Source organism: Dermacentor andersoni, chromosome 7 (genome assembly GCF_023375885.2).
Source record: "Dermacentor andersoni chromosome 7, qqDerAnde1_hic_scaffold, whole genome shotgun sequence".
NCBI lineage: Eukaryota > Metazoa > Arthropoda > Arachnida > Ixodida > Ixodidae > Dermacentor > Dermacentor andersoni.
The window spans coordinates 163,275,674-163,303,404 of NC_092820.1; the positions used below are offsets into that span (position 1 = coordinate 163,275,674).

General features: G+C 45.0%; 2 protein-coding genes and 2 long non-coding RNA genes across 5 annotated transcripts in view; 1 reads left to right on the forward strand and 3 right to left on the reverse strand.

Annotated features, from left to right (window-relative positions):
- LOC126533116 (uncharacterized) overlaps window positions 1-7,968 on the reverse strand; it is an 88,975-nt gene extending 81,007 nt beyond the window's left edge. The window contains exon 1 of the mRNA XM_050180386.3: window positions 7,635-7,968. Coding sequence (XP_050036343.1) covers window positions 7,635-7,736 — 102 coding nt within the window. The 5' untranslated portion in view covers window positions 7,737-7,968. The remainder of the gene's footprint in view (window positions 1-7,634) is intronic.
- Window positions 272-27,634, forward strand: LOC129385301 (uncharacterized). 2 transcript variants are annotated; one of them, XR_011895858.1, is made up of 5 exons: window positions 272-579; window positions 706-891; window positions 14,071-14,183; window positions 26,907-26,960; window positions 27,482-27,634. It is a non-coding gene; the product is annotated as an uncharacterized lncRNA (long non-coding RNA). The 2 variants fall into 2 exon arrangements; XR_008612878.1 differs by lacking the exons at window positions 272-579; window positions 706-891; window positions 14,071-14,183 and adding an exon at window positions 14,194-15,546.
- Window positions 8,619-27,731, reverse strand: part of LOC126533118 (uncharacterized) — a 32,327-nt gene continuing 13,214 nt past the window's right edge. Inside the window, exons 5-6 of the mRNA XM_050180388.2 lie at window positions 23,011-23,238; window positions 8,619-9,945 (exon numbers count right to left, since the gene is read on the reverse strand). Coding sequence (XP_050036345.1) covers window positions 9,868-9,945; window positions 23,011-23,238 — 306 coding nt within the window. The 3' untranslated portion in view covers window positions 8,619-9,867. The remainder of the gene's footprint in view (window positions 9,946-23,010; window positions 23,239-27,731) is intronic.
- Window positions 11,188-12,600, reverse strand: LOC129385300 (uncharacterized). Its single transcript, XR_008612877.2, has 2 exons — window positions 12,351-12,600; window positions 11,188-11,315 (listed from the first exon to the last, which is right to left on the reverse strand). It is a non-coding gene; the product is annotated as an uncharacterized lncRNA (long non-coding RNA).

Sequence of the window (27,731 nt, forward strand, 5' to 3'; positions counted from 1 at the left end):
GGGCACCCATTTTAGCTTTATTAATTTGAAAGCATTACATGCCCCATTTCGCGAAAATCCGTCAGCATAACTGGCGTGACCGAAAGATGGTACCAAAAATGGCTGACAGCGCAAAGAGCAAGAGCACGTCAGGAAATGCTCGGATTAAAATTAGCTTTCTCAGCGAGGCTCCTGTAAACAAAGTAAATTAAAGGCTTTGAAAAAGAAATTTGGTAAATTTCACTCTGGGAGGGAATCAAAGCTGGTCCTCCGGGGTGCAAGACGAGCACACTTCCCTGACGGCACGGTGGCTCCACGGTTCCACTACTAGTGATATATAGAAAGAAATGACACTTAATTCTGCAACACTCGAGGGAGCACGGTGAAGTGTCGTCAGGGCAGAGGGAGTGGGATGTGAAAGTGGATAGAGGGAAGATGAGGGGTAGTAGACTCCACCATGTGCAGAAGAGGACAGGTGGCGGTGCTCAGTAAAGGGGCCAGCGTTGTTGCAGGCACTCACAAGGTGGTGATCCCAGTTGAATCTACAAACTCCAGCAGACTTTGCAGCGCAGGGAGCTGGGGACACACTGGGAATAGCAGGTCAGTATGGCTGCTGAAACGTCGTGGCATCTGTAGGTGGTGATGACTATGGAATGTGCTTGCGCTAAGGATGGGCAGGCACAGAGAAGGTGCTCCAGAGACTTCAGGTCCCTGCACCCCTTGCAGGCAGGTGACGTGGCCCTTGGCATACAGCTGGGCCACAGTCCAGGCCCAACCAGTCCATAAGCGCAGGAGCGTGGCACGGTCTATTCTGGAAAGGCTGCCCTCTGGAAGCGGCTTAGGAGCCTTGCCACTCGTCACTCGGGGGTTGAATTTCACCGAAGGAACTATAATGCTTTTGCATTCCCACATGTAAGCAGTCTTAAGGATCTCTGCTGAATTTTTACTTGTTCATGACTGCTAGACTAAGTTAAACAGCCAGCTGAATTGACACTCTGCACAAGTCAAGGAAGCGTCATCAGATGGAAAAAGTGTAGAAAGCTTTAACTAGAGCATCCCAGTTTAAATGCTCATGCAAACACAGCTAATAAGTAAAATTGCAATAATTTAGGTGTAGTTTTGACCTGGACGTGTTCAGAAGGCAGTTCTATCTTACGCAATTTTCTGGTTTCTGACACTACATAATTTAAAACAGTTTTACATGTCTCCCAATGTCAAATGAACTGAAGCCTACTGTACAACAGATGACAGGCACAATAAGGTTTTTGCATTTCAAGGAACACTTAAAAAAGAGTCATTTGTATGAATGACAGTAACATCTCTAGCAATGGACATGAAAGTGTACATGTTAACAGGACCTATGAAGCTGTGCAACCAATATACTCATAAATAAAATGCCTTGTGGCACTGCTGTAGTTTAGGCACCTACACCTCTTCATTTTGTCCAGATTGCAATAACACCAGGGTTGCTGTAAATAGTGCTAGACAACTTATGCCAGGGTAAATTTCTGAAAGCCCAAATGGATTTAGCCATACAAGGGGCCTGTTTGGCTTTCCTGTATTGGTTTATGCTACATTTAGATCAATCTAATACTCTAATATATAATACACAATCACAGTGACTTTGCTATTAAGAAAATCAAAGCCATGGTTAAACAATGCTTGGCATGCATTGGTGAACACTGTAGCCAAACTTATGAACATGTACGTACTATTGAATGTGTTCCCTGCTCTATATTATCGTTTTCATACTGCCTTTTTTTCTTCATATGAGTTGATGTCATTGTGTACTACCAAATTGGGACAAATAAAGTATCGCAGCCTACCACAATAATATATCTAAACTGCACAGCAGCTAGGACAACTAATGTGAAATTGCTTTAATGAATATTTTAACATTTGCATTTCCTTAAAATAACAACTACCAAATAACTGTAACAACTTAGAAACTATAGAAAGAAGTGTGAAAATCTGGCGGAAAACAACTGATGGAAAGACAAACCCTTCCACAGCAATGAACCAGTTTGGCTATAATACAATTTAAAAATTTAGCTTCCCTGCTTTAGATTTTGTGTAGCATTCAGCCCACAAAGCCACTGGCAACAGTGCATCTGCCATTTATTTAAGACTCCATCCAGAGATATAAGAAGATAAGTTCAATGAGCACCGATTGCAAACAGAGCAGATAGCATGTGGTAAGAAGAAAGAGGAAATAAGGTCAAGGCAGGCGGCAGCAGAAAGCCCGTGTTAGTCTCAAGCGTGCGTCTTCCCATGCAAGTTAAAAACTGACACTAATTATGAGCCAATGCATCATCAGAAATGAAAAGCTACCATGAAGTGCCTTTTTTAATAGTGAGAAGTAGCATTAAGGCCCAGGATGCAGCATCAACGTGGAAACTCGCCACATACTATTGCACCTCCATACATGTGTTTATGCAATGAAAAGCAGTGTGCACCATATCAAACATAAGGAGAAGGTTACTTGGTAATGGTTATGCCATTTTGTTGCTAAGCTTCAAGGCCACAGGTTGAATCCTAGCTGTGGCAGCCGCATTTCGATGGGGGCGAAATGCAGCAAACACTTGTGTGGTTGGTTTGAGGTGTACGCTAAGTAATCGTAGGTGGTCAAAATTAATCCGCAGTCTCTCAATACAGTGTGCTTCATAATCAGATCGTGGTTTTGGCATGTAAAACCCCAGAACAGTCTCAGCTGCAAGACTGCACCATCCTTCTGATGCTAGCACTCATTTGTGTTCTTGTGACGTGTGTATTTGTGTATAGATATTGTTGGCATTTTTTTAGCTTTTCCTTCCTTATTCTTGCATGAGTAGGGAATTTGCAATTGCTGGCTTAAAGTGGCCTATTTTCATATTTTTGTTCATTCAAAATAAAAATACAAAATAATGGGCTATGTTTCCCTTCTTGAATTTCATGTTCGAACTGCTGCGCTGATATGTTGTCATGGACATGACAACATACGTCCCAAACGTGCATCAATGCACGTTTGGGAGGTTTTTGTTTAGAAAGAGTTCTCAAAATTCCCCGGGTCAAGTCATCGGTTTCTTTATAATGCAACCTTCCTTTATTGATAAAATATACATAGCGGTTTTATGGTTTCATGCAGATGCTGTCTATCCATCATAACATTAAGCCCATCATTTTTTTCTCTTGTGTTTATGTTTTTTCAAGCTTACCAGAACTACACTGCATAATGGCAGAATTTGCATTTCTAGTGGAAGAGTGAGTTTGGTGTCTGGGAGGGTCCACAAGCACACAAGTGGTCAGAGGCAGAATAAAATATAATTTGTGTAAGCAGTGGATGTGTGTCATCAGAAACAAGGAATGCACACCGACAGACTTCCTTCTCATGGCTTTCATGTTTCTTGTTGGGCTTACTAGGGCATGCAAGTGATAACAGTGAAATATGTTATACAAGAAGAGACCCGGACATACGGAGGACAGCAGGTGGGCACTTGTATTTGTACAGACATGTGGATTCTCAGTGGCAGAAAAGAACCGGAAAACTAATTGCTAAGTATACAGGGCAAGAAGGAAATGTTCTACAAAAGTTATACAGATCCCATGCACTGTGGGAATTGATGTAAGCGAAGCTTTCTGAGCTGTTTGCTTTGATTGACAATAATTAGCGGTGGTGTTGATGACGAACATTTCATTTCTTCAACAATTTGTCCAACACAAGAGTGGCTAGTTGATGTTAAATGTAGCGTGTGCCACTGCTGTTTGTCCGAGTAGTACACAAAACACAAAGGGAGAGGTGTTTGCTTGAGGCGTTGTTGTGAGCCATATCTCATAACCTCTGAGCATTGTCATTGCCTCACATGGCACATTGAATCGTGGCAGAAGCGTTAAACTTGAATTATGGAGCTGTACGTGCCTAAACCACAATCGGATTATGAGGCAGGCCGTAGTGGCGCACTCCGGATTCATTTTGGCACCATGGTGCTCTTTAATGTGTCCCTAAGTCAAAGTGTGCGAGCGTTTTTTATTTCGCCCCCATCGAAATGCAACTGCCTCGGTCAAATCCGTGACCTCCAGCAATGCCGTAGCCTCAAAGCTATCGCGGCGGGCACAGAAGTGTCGATTTGCCGTGCGAGCGCTTCCACTGTGCGCTCGCACGTCAAGCCCTGCGTCAGACCCTGCGGTGTGCTTCAATTAATGCGGCTCTACTTCTGCACGCCTTGCGTAAGTTGTCCGCTAGATATATTTGCATGGTTTTATTTTTCAGAAATAGCAGAAATTTACGGTACCGTACCTTGAACTTCACTTTATCCAGCGTTTCCTTGCCTTCTAACGTCACCTTTTCTCTACCCCCCACCCCCTTATTTGTATGGGTACTGTGAGCGAAGAGTGGCAAGGCTGTTTTGAGACTACCCATTCTACCCATTCCCTGCCCCATCTCCCCCTCCTCCCTTTCACTCTATCTAGCTTCCCTCTGGACTTGCACATTGGTAGAAAGGTAAGCGCTTGTGGGGGGTCTCGGATAATTACAGCTGTCAAGAGGCTAATGTGGCGACGACCCGGGAGCTCCAGAGGGTATTGTGCATATTCGACGCAGTGAGGTCGAAACGATGTCCTCGCGTCTCTTTCCTTCTCTGACACGCTCCTTCCACGTATATACACGCTCTGACCCCCCCCCCCCCCCGCCCGACGCGGTGTGCCGGACAGCAGCAGCAGCAAAAGGCAAAGAAAGCTTCGCTTTAAATCTCAATGGGCATGTGCACTTACATGTGAGGCTAAGGGCATCTGGGCTAAGAACGTCAGAGTTTTACAATAGGGGCCCCAAAGAAATAGCGTCGAAGCCACTGCGCACGCGCGAGCCGCAAACTGCGTTTGAGTTTTGCGTTGGGCCAATGCCTCCTTCACTAGATGCCCGCCGCGTTGCTCGCTTTCCCATTGTAGCGGCGGTTCCCTTAGTTCAGCATAAATTCCGTGAGGCGGCGCTCGTTGCCTTTTCAACTTCCGGCGGTGGCGGCAGCAGCAGCTGAATGCTTCCGCCGGCGCGTTATATGCATTATGCGCGGGCGTCTGTTAGCGAGCGTTATCACGGGCCTCCGAGACGATGACAGATACCATGGCAATCTCAGAGGCTGCAGCACGTGATCTAAGTAGCAGGCGTTCGCCATGAGAGGCGCTCGTTGCCTTTTCGCGGAGACGAGAAAAGGGAGAGGGCACGGAACCGAGTTTACCGGACAACGCGGCAGGCATCTAGTAAAGGAGGCATTGGTTGGGCACGCTATTTCACTGATTTGGCGGGAGCCCGAAAAGTTGCCCTAAGAGATTTGCGTAAACAAACATGATGGCACCCATCGAAGCGACGGCTCTAGCCTAGCACCAAACTGAGTTCGATTCGTGGTAACGCGTGAAGTTCGCAAGCTAGGAGAAGTGACTGCGGTTATCGCTTTCTCTCAACTAGCGTTTGTTATGAAGACTGATTCATTAGACGCCGCTGATACCGAATCCGATTGTGGATTTTGTGGCTTGTAGGCCTAACACGGCTTAGCTTGGCTGGTGAAGGCACGTAAAGTTGGTTACTTAAAACTGAACGCAACTAATTGTGTGCTGCTTTCAGAATAACCTCTAAATTGTAATTAAACACGAATACACGAAAGTCAAAATTACTGTTCTTATCATAAAAGGGTATATTTTATTTAATTATTTCTAATAGCTTTCCTATGACGCCGTAGTGGCGCTGTCAGCGCAAGACGCTATCCGCAAACGCAAAGCCCTATTCTAAAACTTTAGGAGCTTTACCCAAACCAAGAAGATGACCTGTGTATCATGTAAGAAGCACTATGGAGACTACACATATCTGAATTGTTAAAATGTCAGAGTATGTGCATCCAAACGTAGATAAAAACGTGGTCGGTCTCCATGAAAGCTGCAAGTTTAAGGACAGTAACGTGAGGGTAAACATTAGCACAGTGAAAATAAGCGAGAGACTTGAGACTTTGTTAATAAGCGCTAAAACGAAGGGGGACAAGAACGAGGAGCACACAGGACACAACGCTAGTTGACACTAGCACTGCCTGTGCGCTTCTCATCCAGCGTCATTTTACTGCTAGTTAACAATGTCTCAAATCTAGTATACGCACCAACTAGCCATTCTTTTCTAATAAGCAAGAGGCATTTGGAAGCTGGGCAGCCCATAAGTAGAGAACCAGAATGACTGAATAAAGATTGGTACATGGCAGCAAGATGGTGTAACCATTCGCTTATTATAGATATCAAGGAGTGGAAAATAAAACATATGACATTATAATGTTGCATATGAACTTTAATAGTATGTTGGAGTGTGGTAGAATGGGCCCCTTTCCAATGGGGAATTCTCATGATCGTCATCACATAAATGAGCTTTATGGCGCACGCTGATGTCTCGGTGGTCACTTTTGCAAGTGACGGTCAGTGCACAGCCATGCCACAACTACATTACAAAATTATAATTGTGCTGAAATATACTGCTTTAAATAAGATCCTTGTGGTAATAATGTAACGAAAGCTTGTATTCCCCATTCTCAACTCCTCCAATATGAAGATTAACTGATGAGAAACAAACTTTCTGAAAATACCAGGCTCTTTTATAATGTCTGCAACTTCGACTAGCGGCGTTTCTTGTTTCGAAAAGTCATATCCTTTTATGAACCGCGCCATCTGATTGCGAGGGATTTTATGAAAGCGGGAGTTGTTTACATTCTACACTACTGCAGCTCCCATAAAACCAGGTTAAAACTGCGCCATGAACGTCAAAAACGGAAGCCCAAAATGACAATGTAGAGACACAAAATGTAAATAAGTGAGCAAACGTAAACATAGCGAATATTCACGTACGACACAAATGTCAAGCGTAATACATGCCTACCACGGCCGGGCGAATTGAATGCACCTTGCGGCAACACGTACGAAAAAGAAGTCGAAAGGCTGAGCTATGAAAATTTCAATAAGCATTGAATCAGTTTCCATGCACGCATTTGGTAGCGCACACACAGCGATCGTGTAATGAAAAGCTAAAGACAACCAGACGCAAAGTGGCCGCACGCCAAGTACCACGCAGGCGCGAGAAATCTGGGTGACAAAATCGGAACAGTCGCCAAAACAGATCCCACTAATCAGGTGGGGCCGCGCGAGGACACTTGACAGCGAAACCAACAGAGGGCAACGTTTACGACTTTCCCAGCGATCACGGAGACGTTATTTAACGGCACGGACGCACGCGCGCCGCGGTACAGCTTGGGCACGCTGAGAGGAGCCGCAGCAAACAGGTACGGACAAGACCTGCCCACTCACGATCTGCCGCCGACCAACACCCAAAAGCGCAGAGCCTGCAGAGTGCCTCGAAGACTTCCGTGTCATAAGGTCACAAGCGCGCGTCTTTTCTGGCCCGCGCAACGAACGCGTTTATTTCCTGGCGAGAAAAGAAGCCGATGCGGCACAGCCCGATCGGGAGCTTTTATCTAGGGCGTGAGAGATACCGCGCGAGCGTTACGGCACGCGCACGTAACAAACAAGTCCCGTCGACGCGCTGCGGGCCCCACTAGCCCTAGCGCAGTAGCAGACGGTGAAAGTATCGACGGCCGGGGCGCGCCGCCACGCGCGTGTACAGGGGAGAAACGGCGGGACATGCCGTTGTTTTCACTTACCGTAGTTGTCGCCGGGGCGTCGGGTACTCCATTGGCCATCGACGACAGGATATCAGCGACGGACAGCCGCAGATCGGCCGACTCGCTCGTAGCGCAATACATGGCGACTCACAACTGCTCACTAGCAGGCCACCAACAAGAACGGCAAGGGACGCTAGCGCCGGCGTTCGTGGGCGTCCGCAGCAGACGACTACGCGGAGCCCGGAGCCAAGTCGCTCGTGGTGTTCGCGCTGTGGCACCAAACGAAAGGATGAGTCACCCGCGGTGCCCGAAGGTTGAGGGAAGCCCTGCCGAAATTCTGACCAAGCGGTGACATCATCTTCTCAGCTAAATATAAACCAAAAACGACGTCTAGAGGCGGATCACGTGCCCAACTCTGGGGCGCAACGTCACCGCAAATTGCACTGACGCCACGCGCATCACGAGGTTTTGCTCCTCGCATCGCGGTGAAGTTTCGTACTCGTTTCAAACATTTTAACGCCCGATAAAGGTCGTTAGTTATCCTTATAATTAACAAAGTTTAGTACAATTTCGTAAACTTTACGAAAACAAGACTTTCGTTCGCACCGTGAGCGATTCTCACATCCATGCCCATAAAAGGCAAGCTATGAATCACGCTCCGACGTCATCGAAATGTGCGGTCTACGCTGCGTTTCGCGAGAATGGCCAGGCGTTACCGCGAAGCGGGGAGGGCTCAGACTGGCTCGGAGGGTGTGGTTTAGAAATTGGTTCGGCCCCTCGCGAGGAGCGGGCCAAGGCTGGCGAAGGCCACAGGAAGGGGTTGCGCGTACGGCACGCGTTCGCCTCCAACTTTTCTCGGAACTGCACTGCCGTTCTTCGGAGAGACAAGAATCAATTTGCTGTTTGTTCGCTGTCCTTCGCCGCTGAAACGGTACTTGCCTCGCACCGTTCCGAAGGATTGCGCGCATTCTGGAAAGTTGCGCGATCGCTGTGAATGAATGAGTCACCCTTACGCACGACGAGTTTGTAGTAGCAGATCAAAACTTTTATTCCGCAGTCGCAGAACGTACACACTTAAAGACACGTGCGACCTACCATTCTCCCCTTCAGTATATGTACAATGGTAAAAGTAATAGTACTCACTAAAAAATCGAGTAGACACATAGTAGCACACTGTGTGTTCGACTCAAGCAATAAGAAAATTAAATACACACACGAAAAAATATAAATACAGGGATTGTGGCCACACTGAAACTAAAATGACACTAAAATATGAGACAAAAACGAGATTAAAATCTCATTTTACCAGGTGACAAGAAAATCCATTATGTATATTTGTAACGGTGCTCACAGCAAGTAAAAAAAATTGACCACAAATCTACTTTAGCAACCTCTGTTGGGCTTTGGAAACAAACACTTGCAGGTATTTGTGGTATATCCTTGTGAGTCAGCTGCAGCATAACTGCAAGTAATATGGCAAGTTGGTGCTTCTTCATACTGTGGATTGCAAGACACACGCAAGGACAATAAAAGAAGGCAAGGACAGCATGAGCGTAGATTCTCAACTGGTATATTTGCTGAAAGGCACAGTGATCTATAAGAATGGCTATGCTAACATGCTAGCAAAATATGCCCTATTGATCTCTTTTGAGTAACACCTGATAGTAAATGAAAATCAATTACACAAAACCATAAAACTTGACTGAAAATATACCGAACAAATATCATTTTGTGCTGGTGAATCCTACATGTACCGGGCAGTTACGCACGTTGCTTTTCTGCCAACAAAGTAAATGGCTGACAAACACAGGTGTTTCTCATTAGCCTGTGGCAAATTGCATGTTGGCCAAAGTGGCATGGCCACATTAATAAGATAGGGCCAACCATTTTTTTTTTTTTTTTTTTACAGAGAAACAATGTGCGTATCTCTCCAGCGCATAGCTGCGGATTAACTTACAGGAAAAGCTAATCCTAAAATAGGATATTCTCATTAAATTTTTTGGTTATTTCTTTCAATCCACTGCCACCAGGTGGTGTTGAAGGAGATGCATGGCACACTTGAATAACTCAAGCAGGCTAGGTGACTCGCATCACCTTTTCAAGGGGATGGCAATAAATCATCATCACCATCACCTTACAAATCGCTGTGTCTTTCAATAACATGCTAGTTCAGAGTTAGTGCTCGTGTCGTCCATGCCTTCCTTCCTTGTCTGTGTGCGTCTTGTGTAACCCACAGAACGAATCGGGTGCAGCTGTGGCCATGGGACACACACTAACCATAACACAACTCAAATTTTTCAATTTCGTCAAACTCCGCTGCCATCTTGTTCACCCATTCGTCGAAGTCCCTCTGAAAAAGAAAAAGGAAAAACATCAAGCCTGCTGAGAGGGGCACCATGAGAAAGTCAAAGACAAGTCTGAGCCAAACACTGAATTCCACTGTGTGGTGGCAAAAAGGGTCACGACAAGTCTACCAGGAATAAGCAGGAATTCATGTGACAATTTTCTAAAAAGTGAAGAGGAGAGGGAGGAAATGAGAGAAAAAAGGCAGAGAGGTTGACCGGAGTAACTGTCCATTCGGCTACTTCACACTAAAGGAAGAGGAGAGGGTAGCAAATATGAGGAGGAAAGTAGACATATGAGGATCTGTTCGCACAAGTATGAGGAAGGCAAGTGATAAGAGGTAAGAGGGTTTGATATATCTGGGTGAAGCAGCCACGTTTGAATGGAAGTACAATGTAAAAATTACCCTGTACCAAGCTTTGGGTGCATGCCAAGGAACCCCAACTGCTCAATATTAACCTACAGTGCCTGTGTTCCAATATTTGTCATAGGCGGCTAAAGCCGCCATCTAAAGTTCTGTTTCGATTCTGATGAAGCCAACAAAGAAAACAGCATCAAAGTCACTAACAATGCATGCTACTTTGCTGCCCGTGTAGAAGCTCGGCAGACAGCTCATCCACACTCAAGAAACGGTGGCGAGGCTTTCTGCTGTTTTTTCCTGTGTTTGCATGTGCAGACTGTCAAAACATAGCATTAAAAGCCAGCCCATCACCAGGCCCCATTGCACATTTGGATTATATCTATGCAGGAAGCTGTAAAGTGCTGCCTAAGGAGCATCTTACCAAAATAATTTGTGATATCGGTTCATACTTGGAAGAGCCAGAAGTGATTATCTGTCCTGTTATCATGCCACAAGGAGGCAAGCATCACTGCCAATGGAGACCATCACTCCCTCTGCCTCCAATAGACCTTTCCACAAATTGCAGCGCCGCGCCATCCCCTAGCGGATCCGCGCAAAGCATGATGGGAGAACGGAGCGATCGTCTCCCCCTTTTTCTATGCTCGCCTGCCGGCTGCTGTCAGGTGTTGCGTTGTTCTGCCGCAGTTTTCTGGCCTTGTGCGTCTTCTCGTGCGTGTTGTTGGAGTTGCTTAGTAATATCTAGCAGTGGACTGTAGTGGTGGTTAGCTGTTAATCTTTCTGCAGTTTTGTGGTGCTTTTTAGACGTTCGACATGTCCGCAAAGAAGAATCGCGGTGGCGGTCAAACATGTTGCGTGCCCGGCCGTAGCAACAACACAAGAAAGGACAAAAACATATCATTCCATTTAATGGAGTTCTCCGCAAAACTGCTGTACAGGCCTTTCAGCTGTTTAGTCCACGGTCCTTTCAGGAGACTCAGTGATAGTGGCTGAACATTTTCCACGGCTTGCAGTGGTGCCTGGAAGATAGACAAATCAATGATACCTTCTAGGAGTAACCATTTGATTACTTATGTAAACTTAGATATGAAGGTTTTTTGCAACTAAAATAAGTGACTGATAAGCAGCGAAAATTTCTTTCAAAGCTCTACGATGGGAGACACTAATATGTATACTCTAGGCAATCAGTGAAGTGAACAAATTCTGCGTGCCATTGAAAACCTGCGAGGTTAACACAAAACTTCATCAGTAGTTTACTTTCTTTCAATGCTTCAGCACTTGTAAAGAAACATTTTACTTCACTACTCTGCAGACACCAAGAGCAAAGAAAACTATCTGTACATATATAGAACGAAAATTTTAACAATTTAATATTGTTCTTGGTATAGAAAGTTACTTTTATTAGCTATTGCAGAACTGGCGTCTGAATATTTTCACTGAAAATTAATTTCTGCGCTCGCTCTCGGTTTGAAAGTTCACATCGTACTTGGCTCACGATAGCATTTCAAGAGCCACTGTCTCGACAGTGACACTTTTGATGCAAGCATCGTACTTGTATAATCGCAGCGCGGTGTCGCGAACATGGACAAAACCGCACAGAGTTTTTCTGTGTTCTGAAAATATCCAGCCAACCTGCCTAACCTACTTTCATCGCACGTAACATGCATATGAGCGCGATCTTATGCGACATCATATCACACGCCCAACTGGTGGCTGAAGCGCTAGCGGCGAAACCTTCGCCCTCCTCTTGCACGGACACTTATTCGCGTCGGAATAGGTAGTTATAGCATTCCGAATATATGGCAGCAACGTTGCACGCTCATTCAGTTGCTGCTGAAGTGGAAACAACACGACCGCGAACGATCAGTACCAGACGAAGCTGTCCGATGACTTGTCAACAGCAGCAGCAACGAAACACAGACCTGCAAGCTCGGCATAATCATTTCGAAGTATGCATTTATGCCCCGTGTACAGCAGCGGAGCAATGCGCAAATGTGCGGCGAGGGCTCGACGTAACATGCAGTGGGCAAACGCCGGTCTTTGCGTCTACTTACCGTGCTCGGCTGGTGATCCATGGCGGCAGAACGCAACATCCAACTGTGTCATGCCATCCAAAGGAACAGCAGACACAACAGGAAGACCAAGAAACAGCGATGACGACGACATGGCTGAAAAAGCCTTTTCGTTGGCCGGGCGCAGTCGGAGAGGCGGACGGAAAGACGCGAGCGCGGCGTGGCGGCGCTCCGTTTTCCCAGAGTGCTTTGCGCGGCCGCTTGGTGGCGCGGCGGAATTTGTGAAAAGGTCCATAGTGCTCCCAAATGGTGTTCCTTCTCTGCTTTCTCTCATACTAGAGCCGAGAAATATACTGCGGTATTGAGACGTGCCTCCTTTTTTTCCTTCTCTTCATTTTTTTGCAGCAATCTTCCTCATTTTATGATTGGCAATGGCGAGTGATGAAACATGCACTATGAAGAGGTACTTGTGTGTGTGACTGCGACTCTCTGGCTGGGAGCGAGTTTCCTTGAGAAAGAAAGCGCACAAGTGTTTGGCTTGAAACTTAAGCTCTTTTTACAGCATGCAGCGCTGTAATAATTTACAGACAAGATTGTCAACACATCATGTATATGTTACGCTTATTTATTTAATGTCGCCGAACCTGGCGTGGGGCCTTTCATGAGCTTTTTTTGTGTGTGAAGTAAGGTGGCATCGAGGTGGCATCAAGTTGCAGAGACGCATTGCAAAAGCACTCATATACTTGGCAGTGAAGCTGCTTTCTTAGCTGTCATTGCAGGCAGGCTTCAATGCTGCTCAGAAGTGTAGCTTACTCAGTGTCTCCCACAACCACTGTGTTGTTTTGAGATGTTATACCACATCAAACGATTGTTTAATCAGAGAGAAGCTGTGTTAGTTAAAAAGAGATGGCAACAAATAAGTGGTTGATTTCGACAGTGGCAGTCCATCAGCCAACCAAAGCTTTTTGTGTGAGTAAGCACCCGCGTAAACGGACTACCCACAATTGGCATCATGGTGGTGCGACAGGCAGTAACATCATTGAGATAAATTTGTCGGCTGACTAAGTTGGCAGACAAAGTCTGCCTTGTGTGACAGCTACACATTATGTTATGCAAGACAATAACACCATAAAGACACACTCCGCAAACATGCATATGCTGAATCATACATAAGGCTTCAATTCTATAATTTTCTAATACCCCTGTCACATGCATGCTTTCAAAGAGTGTCCAAACAGAAGACAAATGAAATACGAGTGCCTCATCGGCTCCCTTCCACGAGCTTGCTCAAAAGAGCCAATCCCAATAGAAAAATATGATCCCAATTTGGCTTTACTGCAATCAAAAGTACCTGAGTAATGCAGGTATATACTTAAACTAGATTTTCATTTGCTGCTAGAACTGCACAAGCATTCTTTCTGTTGCCCACTGTTCACATTGAAGCACACTCTTCATCTTACACATAAAGGGACCCTGAAATAATTTCGGCAGTTTTACACAAACACATTAATTTCACAAGGGAGGTCTGTGTGGACATTAAAATCTAACTTTAAATGCCCAGTGCGAACCCTGCAATTAATAAATGAAGTTTAAAGATATCAAATTCCTGCCAATGAAAGGGACTCCTCCCCATGCGTTCCCTTTTGCGCCTTTCTATTACAACGAGTGTAGAATGGCTCAGTGATGTTAATTTGAGTGAATTATTGGGAATATTTTATGCATGTCATTGCACAAACACTCTTCTTAACAGTACGTGTTGTAGGGACCCCTTGGAGCCCCGTGTCCGGTTTGTGTGCGACGGTTTCTGGCCACTTTCCCATGTGATTACCGTGGATACGCTCATACTTCTCTAGCCAATCAGCGGTGGACAAAATGGTGAGTTCATTAATAAGTGGACACTTACAGAAAACATCTCTACGATTTGCCGGCGAGTCAGCGAACCAGCCGCGGTGCCCCTTTGAGTGCAGTGGGGAGTGCGGATCAGCTACGTCTTTTAAATCTTAGCCAGCCGGGAGTGGACATGTTAGCCCGTACCCCAACAATGTGTACATAGGAATTTTTTACCTGCATAAAATAAATGTACCAATGCAAGAACACAGGTGATTCTACAAAGTAATGGCTGACTTCTACCAGAGAATGCAGATCTTCTGCTAGCCTCTCGACCATTTGCTGCAGCGGCTGCTCTCTCTATGCATGCATTTGTGTGTCTGTTCGTGGAAAGGAGTAGTACACAGAGTTTCTTCCTGGGAGCCAACCCCTATCTAACACTACTACATTAGGCCTGGGCTTCAATATAAGAAAAAGAAAAGAGGAATGAAAACAAGATAAGCAAGGAAAAAAATAAGCCCTGGCTTATTTTGGTTCATTATCCATTATTCATATTGTTTAATCCATTTCATTCATGTAAAGGCTGTATCATGCTTCCATTTGATCACTTTCAATATGTATCTTTAAAATGATCACCTCACATAAATATCTGCTCCTAAAGGTAACTAGAAACTTTATCTTTTCTTTTAACAGAACAAATTTTATACAAATTACCAGAGGGGATAGGGTCAAGCCTGAACCCCCCCCTCTTTTCATTACTCTGCAGAGTAAAGCCTATGTAAGCAAGAAAATGACAAAGGTAAAACAGTACTGAGAAAATTGCCCCAACTTCCATGATATAAAATGTTCCATTTGCAATTTGTAAATTGTTGCCAATCAATAATAACAATGGCTAATTATGGTATACTTCAACATATAAGAAAGTTAAGTTGGGCTGACTTAGCTGAGTATTCTTGCAGAACTCACTGGTGCTACCAACACTAGTTTACAGGAGCGTGGCGCCCTCTCTATGTAGGCATCTGACTCAAAGCAGGCTGTAGCACGTAAGAAAACATTACCTCAGAGATTACTGATTTATACCTAAGATTCATACCTAAGATGGGTGATTTGAAATGCAAAAAAAAATGAGCTGCTCTTTCTGTCACGATTCCCTCTGCAACTACCTAAGTCACCTCTAGGCATTAAAAAAAAGAAGAAAAAAAGTGGCTGAGTATTTAAAAGAGCAATCTAGCTGTCTGAATTGACTCGGTGTTAGTCTTTAGTGGCCCTTTAAATAGAACATCTTGTCACCGTTGCGTATGACAGTGCTAAGTGGATACAACTGTGCAATGCCGACTGCTGCTGTTCTCAAAATGGCCACAATGCTGTACTATTACTGAGCATCAGGCACAACGGGTACATTAAGAATAAGGTAAGCCTAGATACAACTGGCCAGGATGGTGGCACCTGAGGTGTTTATAGTTGTTGCTAACAAGGCTGTAGGTGAGGTGAATTAGTTACATATTAAGTAAAAACACAGTGCCTACTGTGTGCGTCCTCTTCATGCCTGTTTCTGTCTTTTTTCCACACTTTTCCCCAACGGTTACACGCTGTCTGTCTTAAACGCATTCTGCTATAGCACAAAACAGTGTGTTATTTAATATTACACTCATCCACACTGTTCTCGAAAGCACGACTTGTGAATGAACTAACGCCACCTTAGAATGAACCACAGAACTGCACAGAGCATTACGCTTGTAGCATTACCTCTGCATGCTTACCAGGAATGTTTTCACATATATGACTGACGGCAGATTGCTAAAAAAAGTTTAAATTCTATAAATTACTCCCTTCTCTGGACTCCTCGCGACGGCCATCATAAAAATGTAATCGTTGAGAGCAAAATAGTGCGACATTAAAGATGCTGGTGGAGACGCATCTTCAGAGCAGCTACAGGTGCATTTGCCGAAACACGGTCAAGAGATGCAAGTGCGTGTCCCCCACCTAGCTCCGGCGTCGACGAACGTGGGCAAACATGGGCGAATGTGTGAAATTTTGCAGACGACGGGTGACTTCGTTGTCGTCAACGCTTTGGTGGTTCATGTTAACTCCATGAAGCTGGGTACTCATGATTTATATCACTCAAAGGTTGTTCACCCCTACTGGCGGGAATATTGAAATCCGGAATTGTGCGGTGGAAATCACTAAGGTAGCAAGCCAAACTCAAGAGTCAAATTTTTTTCGCAAAGGTGATTTTCCATTTTTTACATTTTATGTATGCTTGAACATTCAACCACATGTTGCAAAAAAATAATCTTCCTATCGTCATTAGTTTGGGGTTTAGAGTGAGTTTTCTGACCCATACGCTTGTATTGCAAAACCAAAAATCAGTGCCATTTCTTTTATGTAAATATTATTCAAAATACCTTTTCTTTATTTTATGCTGTCACCGAGCAGCCACACGAACAAAAGGAGGCTCTATTGCATCTCGTAGAGGCTGCAGCTGTGAAGCTGGTACATTTTAGGCCTCTGTGTAGTTTTGACAGCTTTCACATGGTTTGAAGATTTGTTTATATTTATCTCAAAACAAGATTTTGCTCCACCTCATATTATACAAATTTTGATAACTTTTTTTAATGAAGATTTTGATACGAAATCTTGCACACTCATTTTTCACATGGACATGAGTGCAACGAACTAGAACAAAAGCAATTGATGCAATATGTTTGCATTTACAGCTCATTTTGCAAACAAATTTGGTCAAAATTGGCAACTTTTTTCACTTTGCTTAGTTTTTTTAACATTCCTTTCTTAATATTTATCACATTACATTTACCCTAGTTCATTGCACAGGTCTACCACTCAGCTACATAAACGCCAAAGCTTTACTCAACTCAGCAATTCATTAGTTACTTATCACTGCTGGCACGACTAGCACTTTTACGACATTTTATGAGAAAGATTACCAGCCAAAAAGTAAAATGAATTTTCTGCACTTTACATAGTTGAATAAGCTGAATAAGACATGCTTATTCAGGTGAAAAAAGTTATTTGAATCCTCACTCCTGATCTAAAAAAAAATATATGTATAACTTGTGTGTGTGTGTGTGGCCTACCACTTTAATATTATACTACTGGGTACACGATTGTGCATATGCTGGCTGTTATAATGGCTCCCTAGATGCTGTGTATTGACCAAGAGTAAAAGAATCATCACTGAAAAGTGGTGCTGCGCTCCTTTAGAGTACGTAGTTTATTGCAATGTTGCTATCTTTGTCAGTTGAAGGCGCAATACGAGCCTTACCAATATTAACACACTAGAGGGGATATTTCGGCAATGCATTATTGAGCACTCTAGCTTATGTCCTGTGCCACGTCACTGCAGAAAACATCAATCATCGATCTCGCTTTGCTGCACCAAAGGAGTGCTTCATATATAAATAAAATAATACTCAGCAGACAATCGATGCCAATTCTGAAACTGGCATTTTTGCAGTTTAGAATGTTTTAAGCATCCCTGCTTATAAAAACAGCCATTCTTCTTCTCCCAACAAAATCAGTGTCACTTTCTGTGCACCGACGTTTCGCCACTGTCCGGACTTCCTGAAGTGCAACACATCACTGGATGGATGGATGGATGGATGGATGGCGGCTATACCCTTTGTAACGGGCGGCGGCTGGCGCCACCTAGCCTTTTGCTCCCCCTCCTATTTTAATATTATTCTTTTTTTTCCCTTTCTTTATCCTCTTTTCCTTAACCTAGTTTTCACTCCCCTCCTCCCTCCCAAATAACTATCTAAAACAGTAGAGGAAACATTATCTATCCCTTGACTTCCTCCACCAATCCTCTAGCCTCCCCTTCGTTACTGCCACTCTTTTCTCGTCTATTTGCCCTCGTTCCCCGGGAAAACCTAATGCCCCTTCCATATCTGCCACAGTTCCCTCTGCCAGGGTTGGGTGAAGGTCTGTGCATCTCAGCTCTATATGCTCAGTGGTCTCCATTTCGGCTCCGCATGCTGTGCACCGAAGGTCCACGTCTTCAAATTTAGCCCTGTATGTTTTCGTTCTCAAAACCCCCGTCCTAGCTTCGAATAATAGTGAGCTGCCCCGCGAGTTATCAAATAAGAGCTCTCTCTTAATCTCCTGTTTTTGTGACCTATACATTGATAGCGCTGGCTTTCCGAGCATTCTTTCTTCCCACATCTTTCTTTCTGTCTCCTTCACCTCCTTTCCCACACTAGAACCACGTTGGACCCCCTCCCTCGGCTGTAGGTATCTATTCCTCAGCTTCCTCGTTCTGAGTGTCCACTTTGTGTTCAAACTTTTCATGTACAGATATTTGTACACTTTTCCTGCCCACCTTTTTTCCTCCAGTGCTGGGAGTCTCTGTTCAAATTTTAGTTTACTTATTGCCTCTCTACCTTTGAATGACATCCATCCCATGTCCCCCTGCACTCCCTCATTAGGGGTGTTCCCGTGTGCTCCTAAGGCCAACCTGCCTACACTTCTCTGTCTCGTTTTTATGCATGCCTGAACTTCCGATTTCATGCACAGTACTGAATTTCCGAATGTGAGGCCAGGTACCATAACCCCTTTCCATACGCCCCTAACCACCTCGTACCTATTATAGTTCCAAAGTGCCTCATGTTTCATTACAGCTGAGTTCCTTTTCGCTTTTTCAATCATAATTTTTTCCTGTTCTTCCAAGTACTTTTTGCCCTCGTTTAGCCATATGCCCAAATACTTGTATTTTTCAACATGATCAATCTTAGTGCTTTGTATTTCCAATGGTTCCCCCCTTTCTTCATTGTATACTATTATCCCAGACTTCTCTCTACTGAATTGCAGTCCCAATTTTTCTCCCTCCTCTCCACATATGTTCATTAGTTCCTGTAGCCCTACTCGGGTGTCAGCAAGCAGTACAATATCATCTGCATACATCAGTCCGGCTAGTACTTGAGCTACCTTCTGCCCTTCCAGCATATAGCTTATGTCAGTTCCTATTGTGCTCTGTTCTAGTCTCTTTTCCATTTGGCTCATGTAAATCATAAAAAGCAGAGGCGACAATGGACAGCCCTGCCTGAGACCTCTTTTTATTTTAGCTGGCTTTGTAGTTTCCCCCTCCCATGTTATCTCTACCTCATTATCTGTATAAACTTGTTGTAGGAACTCAATCATCTTTCTATCTAGACCATATTCCCTCAACTGGCTCCATAACTTTTCTGGGTTTACATTATCATAGGCTCCTCTAATGTCTAAAAAAGCTATCCATAGCGGTTTCTGCCTGGCTGTCGCTATCTCTATGCACTGTGTTATAACAAATAAATTATCATCTAGCCGTCTGTTCCTTCTAAATCCATTCTGCAGTTCTCCCAAGATCTCTTCGCGTTCTGCCCATTCCTCCATTCTCTTTTTCACCATCTGCATTGCTACTCTGTATATGACTGATGTGATAGTTATTGGCCTGTAGGATTTAATGTTGTCCTTGCTTCCCTTACCTTTGTAAACTAATATCATTCTGCTTGATTTCCAGTCCTGTGGAACATCTCCCCCTACTACTATTTGTTCAATAAGTTGTCGTAATTTTAATTTACTTTTCTGGCCTAATATGCTTATCAATTTCATAGGTATGCCATCAGGTCCTGTCGCTGTTCCCACGGGGACCTTGTGTTCAATTCTGTCCCATTCCTTACTTGTCATCCTTCTGTACTCCTCCTCTAATTCTGTCCTGCTGTTGTCATTGTTCTCCATTTCGCTACCCACTGGCTCTGCAAATGCTGCCTCTATTGTTAACCTAATATATTCCTGAGCTTCCTCTCCCTCTACCTTTGTTCCTTCAGGTGTGGTCAGTGAGTGCTGAACCACCTCTGTCTTCTTACTCTGTTGCCTTATGTGTTCCCAAAATTTCTTAGAGGCATTTCTGTCTTTTTTTCGTATCTCTAACATCCACTGTACCCCAACTTTTGCTATCTTGGCTTGAATTAATGCCAATGCTTCTCTTTTCAATGCAAGGTAATCCTCCCATTTTGTCTCCACCTCTTCTGGTGTGGCTCCCCTTTTCTTCGCTGCTCTGTGTTTTCTGCACGCATCTTTGCGTTGCTCTATGGCCTCCTTAACTTCTCGGTCCCACCAGCTTTTCGGTTTATATTTTCCCTGCTTACTTCCTAGTTTCCTAATCTGTCCCTTCTCTAGCTCTCGTTTAAAAATACCTATTAACTCGTCGTATGTCCATGCTCTTTGCGGTTGCTTGGATACCATGCTTTCAATGTTTTTTGCCACTTCTTGTAGCTGCCTGTCATTCCATTTGCTCATACCTTTCCTTTCTTTAGTTTCTACCAGTGGTACTGTCCTTCCAAAACTGATTTTGATTCATTTGTGATCACTCCCCAGGCTTTTTGTACCTTCCTCATCAATTTCCATCCATCCCAACCGTTCATACAGCTTGTGGGACATTAGGCAGTAGTCGATTGTCGAGTGGGTGTTATTTCTTTCCCATGTTATTTTCCCGTCGCATTTAATTTCAGTATTAACTATCACAAAATCATGAGCCTCACAAAAATCTACTAACATCTGCCCTGTGGCATCTGTCGCCCCGTCAAAGTATTCCAAATGTGCATTCATGTCCCCTAGGATGATTATCTCCCGTTTCATAGCTAACTCCCTGATGTCCTTGGCCATACATTTGAAATGTTTTGCATTCTCCTCTTTCGAATCATTCCCCGTTTTCAGATACACAACTCCCAGGATTGTCTCAACATTCCCTACAGTGCCCTTGAGCCACATGTGCTCACTGCAGCTCTCCCTTACCCTTTCCCAGTCCTGTCCCTTCACTAGCGCCCCAAGGCCTCCTCCTCTGCGTTCTTTCCTTTTTCTGTTGCACCCAACCCAGGTGTATCCCTCAATGAATGGTGGCTCTTTCTCATCTCTTAAATGGGTTTCGGCAACTCCATATACCTGAAAATTTTCCGTTTGTAACTGTTCTTCTATTTCGTCCCACTTAATGAGATTTCTTCCCCCCTGCATGTTGATGAACCCCACATTTACTGCCTTCTTCTTCCTCTTCCTCCTCCGTGCTCCTGTCCTGCCCCCCCTCCCCTGTCCTTCATCTTTTACGTTTTGGCTTGCAGGGTCGCCCTGTGTGCCTGCAAAAAAGCCTGAGCCCTACGACCCACCCTCGTTCCTACCTGCCATCCCGCTGGTGTAGTGTAGTGAATGCCATCCGGGCCGAAAGGGGGGAAGTTTTTCCCCCCAATCATTCTGTTCACCTCCACCACATCACACCTGAGGGCTCGCCCCAACTCCCTAATCACTACATTTGCCGCCACTACCTGTTCTTCAATGAAAGGGCCCTGTCCCTTGACCTCTGGGACAGTACACAGGGCAATGTGCACTGCCTCAGAGGTCGCCCTTAATTTCGCCACTCCCTCTTGAATCTGTCTGCCCAGCATTCGCCCCCTATTCTGCAGGACGTCATTCACCCCGGCGTGCAAAATTACCAGGTTTCTTCCCTCTCTGTTTTCACTCAGTTTGCTTTTGGCTCTCTCCGCCACAGCTTCGCCACAACTTGAAGTGTTGGATGCAATGTTGTCTGCTCCCAGATCATGACATTTCATCGCATTAATGGTATTTTTTATTAACTAAGATAACAAGTACAATTAAACGTCTATGAAACAAAGTCTGTAAAATCAGCACTTTGGTTTGTTATATTCAAATCAGACTTTTTATGCAACTAACTACACCGATGGACTTTTCTTACATGGAAGCGGCAGCAAAATTTGCTAATTGGAAAAAACTAATCTGAACGAGGAAAAAAATTATTTTGTTAAATTTGAGAGTCGACAATGAAAGATAAGGTTTCATGTTGTGCAGATGATATCTACGCATCGGCAGTATGAAGGGAGGCCAGTCATGCTTTTGTGTCTCCTCTGCCCCCACGGCTGATAGTGTTGACAGTGGAACAACGCTATAACGAGAAGCAACACCAGGAGGAAACAAATGCTTCGTCTGCCTCTCACTTCAATGTATCTCAAGCTAGAGATTACGCAACCTCCAGTACTAATAATGCGCGAGAAGATCGCACATAATGCCATGCCATCTCAGCAAACCTACTCTTTGCACACGTGGCAGATTACATCTAAAACACGGCGCAGGCTGCGTGTGCACTCAGTTGAGCTGATAGCCATTCACAGCCACAGTCGCGCTAGAAAAGAAGACGCACACCAACCTCCCCCCCCCCCCCTCCCCCCCCCCCCCCCCACTTTCTACCCTTACACTCGCGCATGTGCTTGATCACATTACCGTGAGCTCGCTTCCCTCCTATCCTTTCCCTCTGCTCGCGCGGGAAAACACCGCTCACCAAGCCACCACCTTCTTGACTCATCCTCGCATGATTTCACTCTAACCAAATCATACAGCAAGCAGGGTGCAATAGGATAAATAGGACTTTATACGGAACATGACGCTGCTCTGCTTCGGAGGTCTATTTGAAAGATGTGTTCACAAGCAGCCACTTGTAATTCAACCATTAGACTATCTGCATAAACAGAAGTTGCCACTTATTGCTTTGGTACTCGCGGCGGCCGCGAAATTTCTTTACAATGAAATAATGTATAAACACAATTCCTTATTTGAGGTTTTAAATACATGGTGTACTATGGACAAGTTATAAAACGTTACCTACTTGGAGAATTTCATGATATTGAAGTTTTCTATATGGAAGTTAAACTGTATGTTATGTGTTGCCTGAGGTACCACTGACGTCAATTCCAAATGACCACTTTCTTTTCACATCTTGCAGCACACCACCAAAGTGCCACTTGCTGCAGCAAAGTGCACCCACTCAAAGCATCACTAAATTTTCACGTCCGACTCCAGCATAAGTCCACTACCAACTTACATCATTCTGCCTGTTCAGCTTCTGTGCCTTGGGTTTGTGCACCTTGTTCTTCTTCACCTGCTGCTCTTCCTCTGGCTCAAAGAAGTTTTCTTCATCCTCCTGCACGTGGTCAGGGAGCTCGAGGTCTTCGAACAGGTTGACACGAACGGACGCAGATCTTTTCCCACGAGAGTATGTCCGCCTGACCTCCTGAAGGGACAGCTCTGGACTGTCACCATAATGCCTCTTCTGAAGGAATCAAAATGTCAAAATGTAAACACAGTTAGAAGGACTGCTTGCAACAGATAAGAAAGACAAATTCTGTTTCAAGAGAGAAAAAGAAGTTGTAGAAAGTTTTGACTCTTAGAACAAGTGCAGCAGGTGCTTTCCATGAAAGAAGACCCAAAGAGTGACCTAACATTTATGTGGAGAACAATGAGAACATGTGCACTGTCAGGACGCACGTTATACATGCATAGACTATCGTAAAAAACATAATATAGGTTGGACCGAAATATAGGTGGACCCAACAAACATTAATTTAAAAAATTGGGCAAAGAACAACAATAGTATAAACTGGTAAAAAATGACCGGTATATAAGACGGGAGTTGACTTTTTTGCTGTGGACCTTTAAAAGAAAGTTTGACCGATATTCCAGTTTTTATGGTACTTAATGAAGCGCACTGCCACTACAAGTTTAACATCATGCAAGACATCTTGCTGAAATTGCTGAAAACTGGCAGTTCCATGGGGCTGTGCAAAAAGTATTCTCCTGCAAAAAGTCTTTTTGAATTGCAACAATACATAGCAGAATAGTCAATTCAAATTCGAAGGGGACTGAAGAATTATTAGAATAAAATGGAGTTCGAACTAATAAGCGCCCCTTTAAATATAGCACCCGATCAACTGTGTGGTATAGCGTGCAAAATCGTCACAGAGCTCGCATTGAAAAATGTATTATCTTTCCTCCATCAGTGTACAATAACATGTGGCAGGGGAAGATACTAGATAATATATAAAGTCCAAATGTGATAAGATCACGCCTCGCATGCTGTTTGCTGTGGGTGCAAGCAAAAATGCGCGAGGGTGAGCCAAGAAGGATGGTGGTTTCATGCGTGCTGTACTCTCATGTGCCCAACGTTGGGGATGATATGCTCGACCACGCACTAAGTGCATAGATGAGTGCACGGTAATGTAATAAACGTGCACTTCTCAGCTCCCCACACATCTTTTCTAGTCTTTCTTATGGCATGTGTAACGAAGAAGAGTAGCCGCCTGCGCCACAGCACCATCGCCACCGGCATGAGCTCGTGGTTGCTGTCTTTCGCCGAACGCTTGTGACAGCTACCCGTTCGCGCCCGTTGCTAATAAATCTCTTAGCAAGTGGTGGAGGTGCTGGGTTTCGACCACCCTGGAACTTCGGAGTCGCACTCTACCCCCCATCATGCCCGACGACGCACGCACTCCTCCAGCTCCTCCAACGGTGCCGGCCACCTTGGTTTGTGCCGGTGCCTTGCGTCAGCGAGATCCCCCTATCTTCTCCGGCACAGATGACAAAGACGTTGAAGATTGGATCTCGTCTTATGAGTGAGTGAGTGCCCATAACCAGTGGGACGACGTTACCAAGTTGAGAAACGTCGCATTTTATCTCACGGACGTTGCGAAACTATGGTTTCTAAACCATGAAGCCGACCTCACTTCGTGGTTGGTCTTCAAGACCAACTTTACCCAAGTTTTCGGTCGGCCTGCAGTAAGAAAGCTTCGTGCAGAACAACGTTTGCGCACACGATCCCAAGAGGCCGGAGAAAACTTCACAAGCTACACTGAGGACATTGTCGACCTTTGCAAACGGGTGAATGCGTCGATGTCAGAGGAGGAGAAGATAAAACATATAATGAAGGGTATTCAGGACGACGCATTTCAAATGTTATTATCGAAGAGTCCTCACACTGTCGCTGAAGTGATAGAATTGTCTTTATTGTCGTAATTACCTCTCTGACGGTCGTAAGTGGCTTCTCGTGATACCCCGCCATCTCCGTGACCTTATCTGCGACGCTTTCCACGCAGACCCTCAGTGCGCACATGCCGGCCTCTTCAAGACCTATGCTCGGCTACGCATCCGATTTTATTGGCGCGGCATGTATAACTACGTCAGAAAGTTCATTCGCTCCTGTGCTCAGGGCCAACGCCGAAAATTACCTCCCGGACAAGTCTACCCGTCACAACCCCTTCCCTGCCCGCGTCGGCCCTTTGATTGTGTTGGTATAGACATCTACGGACCGCTACCCTCCACTCCAGCAGGCAACCGCTGGATTATTGTTGCAGTGGATCACTTGACCCGCTATGCTGAAACAGCTGCTCTGCCGACTGCCACCGCCCATGACGTTGCATCGTTTCTGTTACGACATTTCGTTCTTCGCCACGGTGCCCCTCGCGAGCTTCTGAGCGATAGAGGCCGCGCCTTTCTTTCCGATGCTTTGAAGGCACTACTCGACGAATGCCGAATCGTTCACGGCACCAGTACAGCGTACCATCCGCAAACTAACGGCATGACCGAGCGCTTCAACCGTACTCTTGGCGATATGCTCTCCATGTACGTCGCCTCTGATCATTCAAACTGGGACCAAGTTCTCCCTTTCGTGACGTATGCGTACAATACTGCGACCCAAGCAACTACTGGTTTTTCCCCTTACTTTCTCCTATATGGACGAGAACCTTCTACTACTCTCGACACCATTCTGTCATATACACCTGACGCCTCCGAAAGTACTCCGCTATCTGAAGCTGCTCGTCATGCCGAGGAATGCTGCCAGCTTGCCCGCTCTTTTTCCACCGAGGACCAGTGCCAGCAGCAATCCCGTCAACCTGCCGGCCGTTCTGCACCAACTTTTTTGCCTGGCTCTCTCGTATGGCTTCGGGTACCCGCTACTACACCCGGCCTCTCCTCAAAACTTGTCGCAAAGTACCTAGGACCCTACCGCGTTCTCGAGCAAACGTCCTCCGTCAATGACATCGTAGAGCCCCTCACGCCATCGACGGACCTACGCCATCGCGGCCGCGAACTTGTCCACGTCTCTCGCATTAAGCCGTACTACGACCCAATAGTAGTCTCTTCGCCTTAAGCCGCCAGGATGGCGCCTTTTTCTGCGGAGGGCGATTGTAACGAAGAAGAGTAGCCGCCTGCGCCACAGCACCATCGCCACCGGCATGAGCTCGTGGTTGCTGTCTTTCGCCGAACGCTTGTGACAGCTACCCGTTCGCGCCCGTTGCTAATAAATCTCTTAGCACATGTGACATTACGATAGCTAGCGAAGCACTGAACCTTTGTCTTTGGCTCAGGTATGTCTGAAAAGCGGTGCATCGCCATGAGCAACATATTCTGTTCTAAATAACCAATGCACGATTTTTATAGCTAGAATTTGCAGTTTTTCTCTATTCGAATACTAGGTCGAATTTTGCTGAGTCCAACAGAGCAGTTTGAATTATCCGTGAAATAGAATTAAGAGATTTAGAATTATCGAGATTTCACTGCAGCAGACTTGCAGCCTCAAAGTACAATCTGACATCAGCATGCTGGTTTTGATGGTTTGGAAATTCAGCATACTTTCTTTGGTCCTTAGCCATAAACGAAAATGTTTTTTTTCTTGGTCCTCGCTGGTTCTACATTATCGATCTGCTACTGTATTGCATGCTGTGTCATGCGCGTTACCGAGCACGAACTCCATTTCATTAAAATAATTTGCCAGTGCTTCTGTGTAACCCCCTTTCCATTCTCCCCCCAAAATGCATCCACTCCTTGCACATCTGCGGCACGGTGAAGGTTTGGAAGGGCAGCAGGGGATGCCTCACTGGGGAGTGCGAAGCATTGCTTGTCACACGAGTAGTGTGTGAAGTATAAGCTTTAGCTTTCACACAGGTGACAGAGATTGGACGTGGCCAGATTCTACAGCACTGGGGTCATGATAAACAAGTGAGTGAGTTCGATGCAAACTGCAGAGTTTGACCAGTTCAGTCACCGTTACTGCTCAGAACTTGTTCAATCTTTCCCTTCTCTTCTTTCTCTTTGAAGTGCATGCTGCCTGGACTGAGCGCCGGCACTACTATTACTTTTGTGCAAATGCGGTGCGGGCGTTCAGCACGGCTGACAGCAAATATCGATCCAGTCGGGAACGTATGAACCAGTAAAAAAAGGCATAACTGTATTGGGTCATTTTTTTCGTTCTTGACCGTGAACGCTGTCACCGGAAAATCGCACATAACAATAAAGTGCAAACTATGTTCTGCTGTATTAGACTTAATAATGCCTTATTTTTTCAAATATATTCACGACTAAGGTTTCGTTTAATGCAAGCAATGTTATTTAGCTGACTTTCAATGTGCCATTCCCAAAGAAAACTTTATAACAATTCGGTTGTAAGCATGACATTTTACATTTACAAATACTGAAATTCATGCTTTATATTTCTAAGAATATTTTCAACTGTTCTGCAGGTGCTCCTTATTGGTGACGATAAAAGCAAACAAGGGAAAGAGGGAGCTCAAGGATGGACATGCCAGGGCACCGCATCGTGTGCTGCACACTGCGGCGACACCAATGCCAAAGATGGCCGTCTTTAGAGAAACATTAAACTGCATTAATTAATATCCATGTGAAAACATCAACTGCTGTTTCCCATGTGCCAATGGGTCCATTTTGGCTTCATTGTGACAAAACTTGTGCATGTGCCATGTGCACAATTGG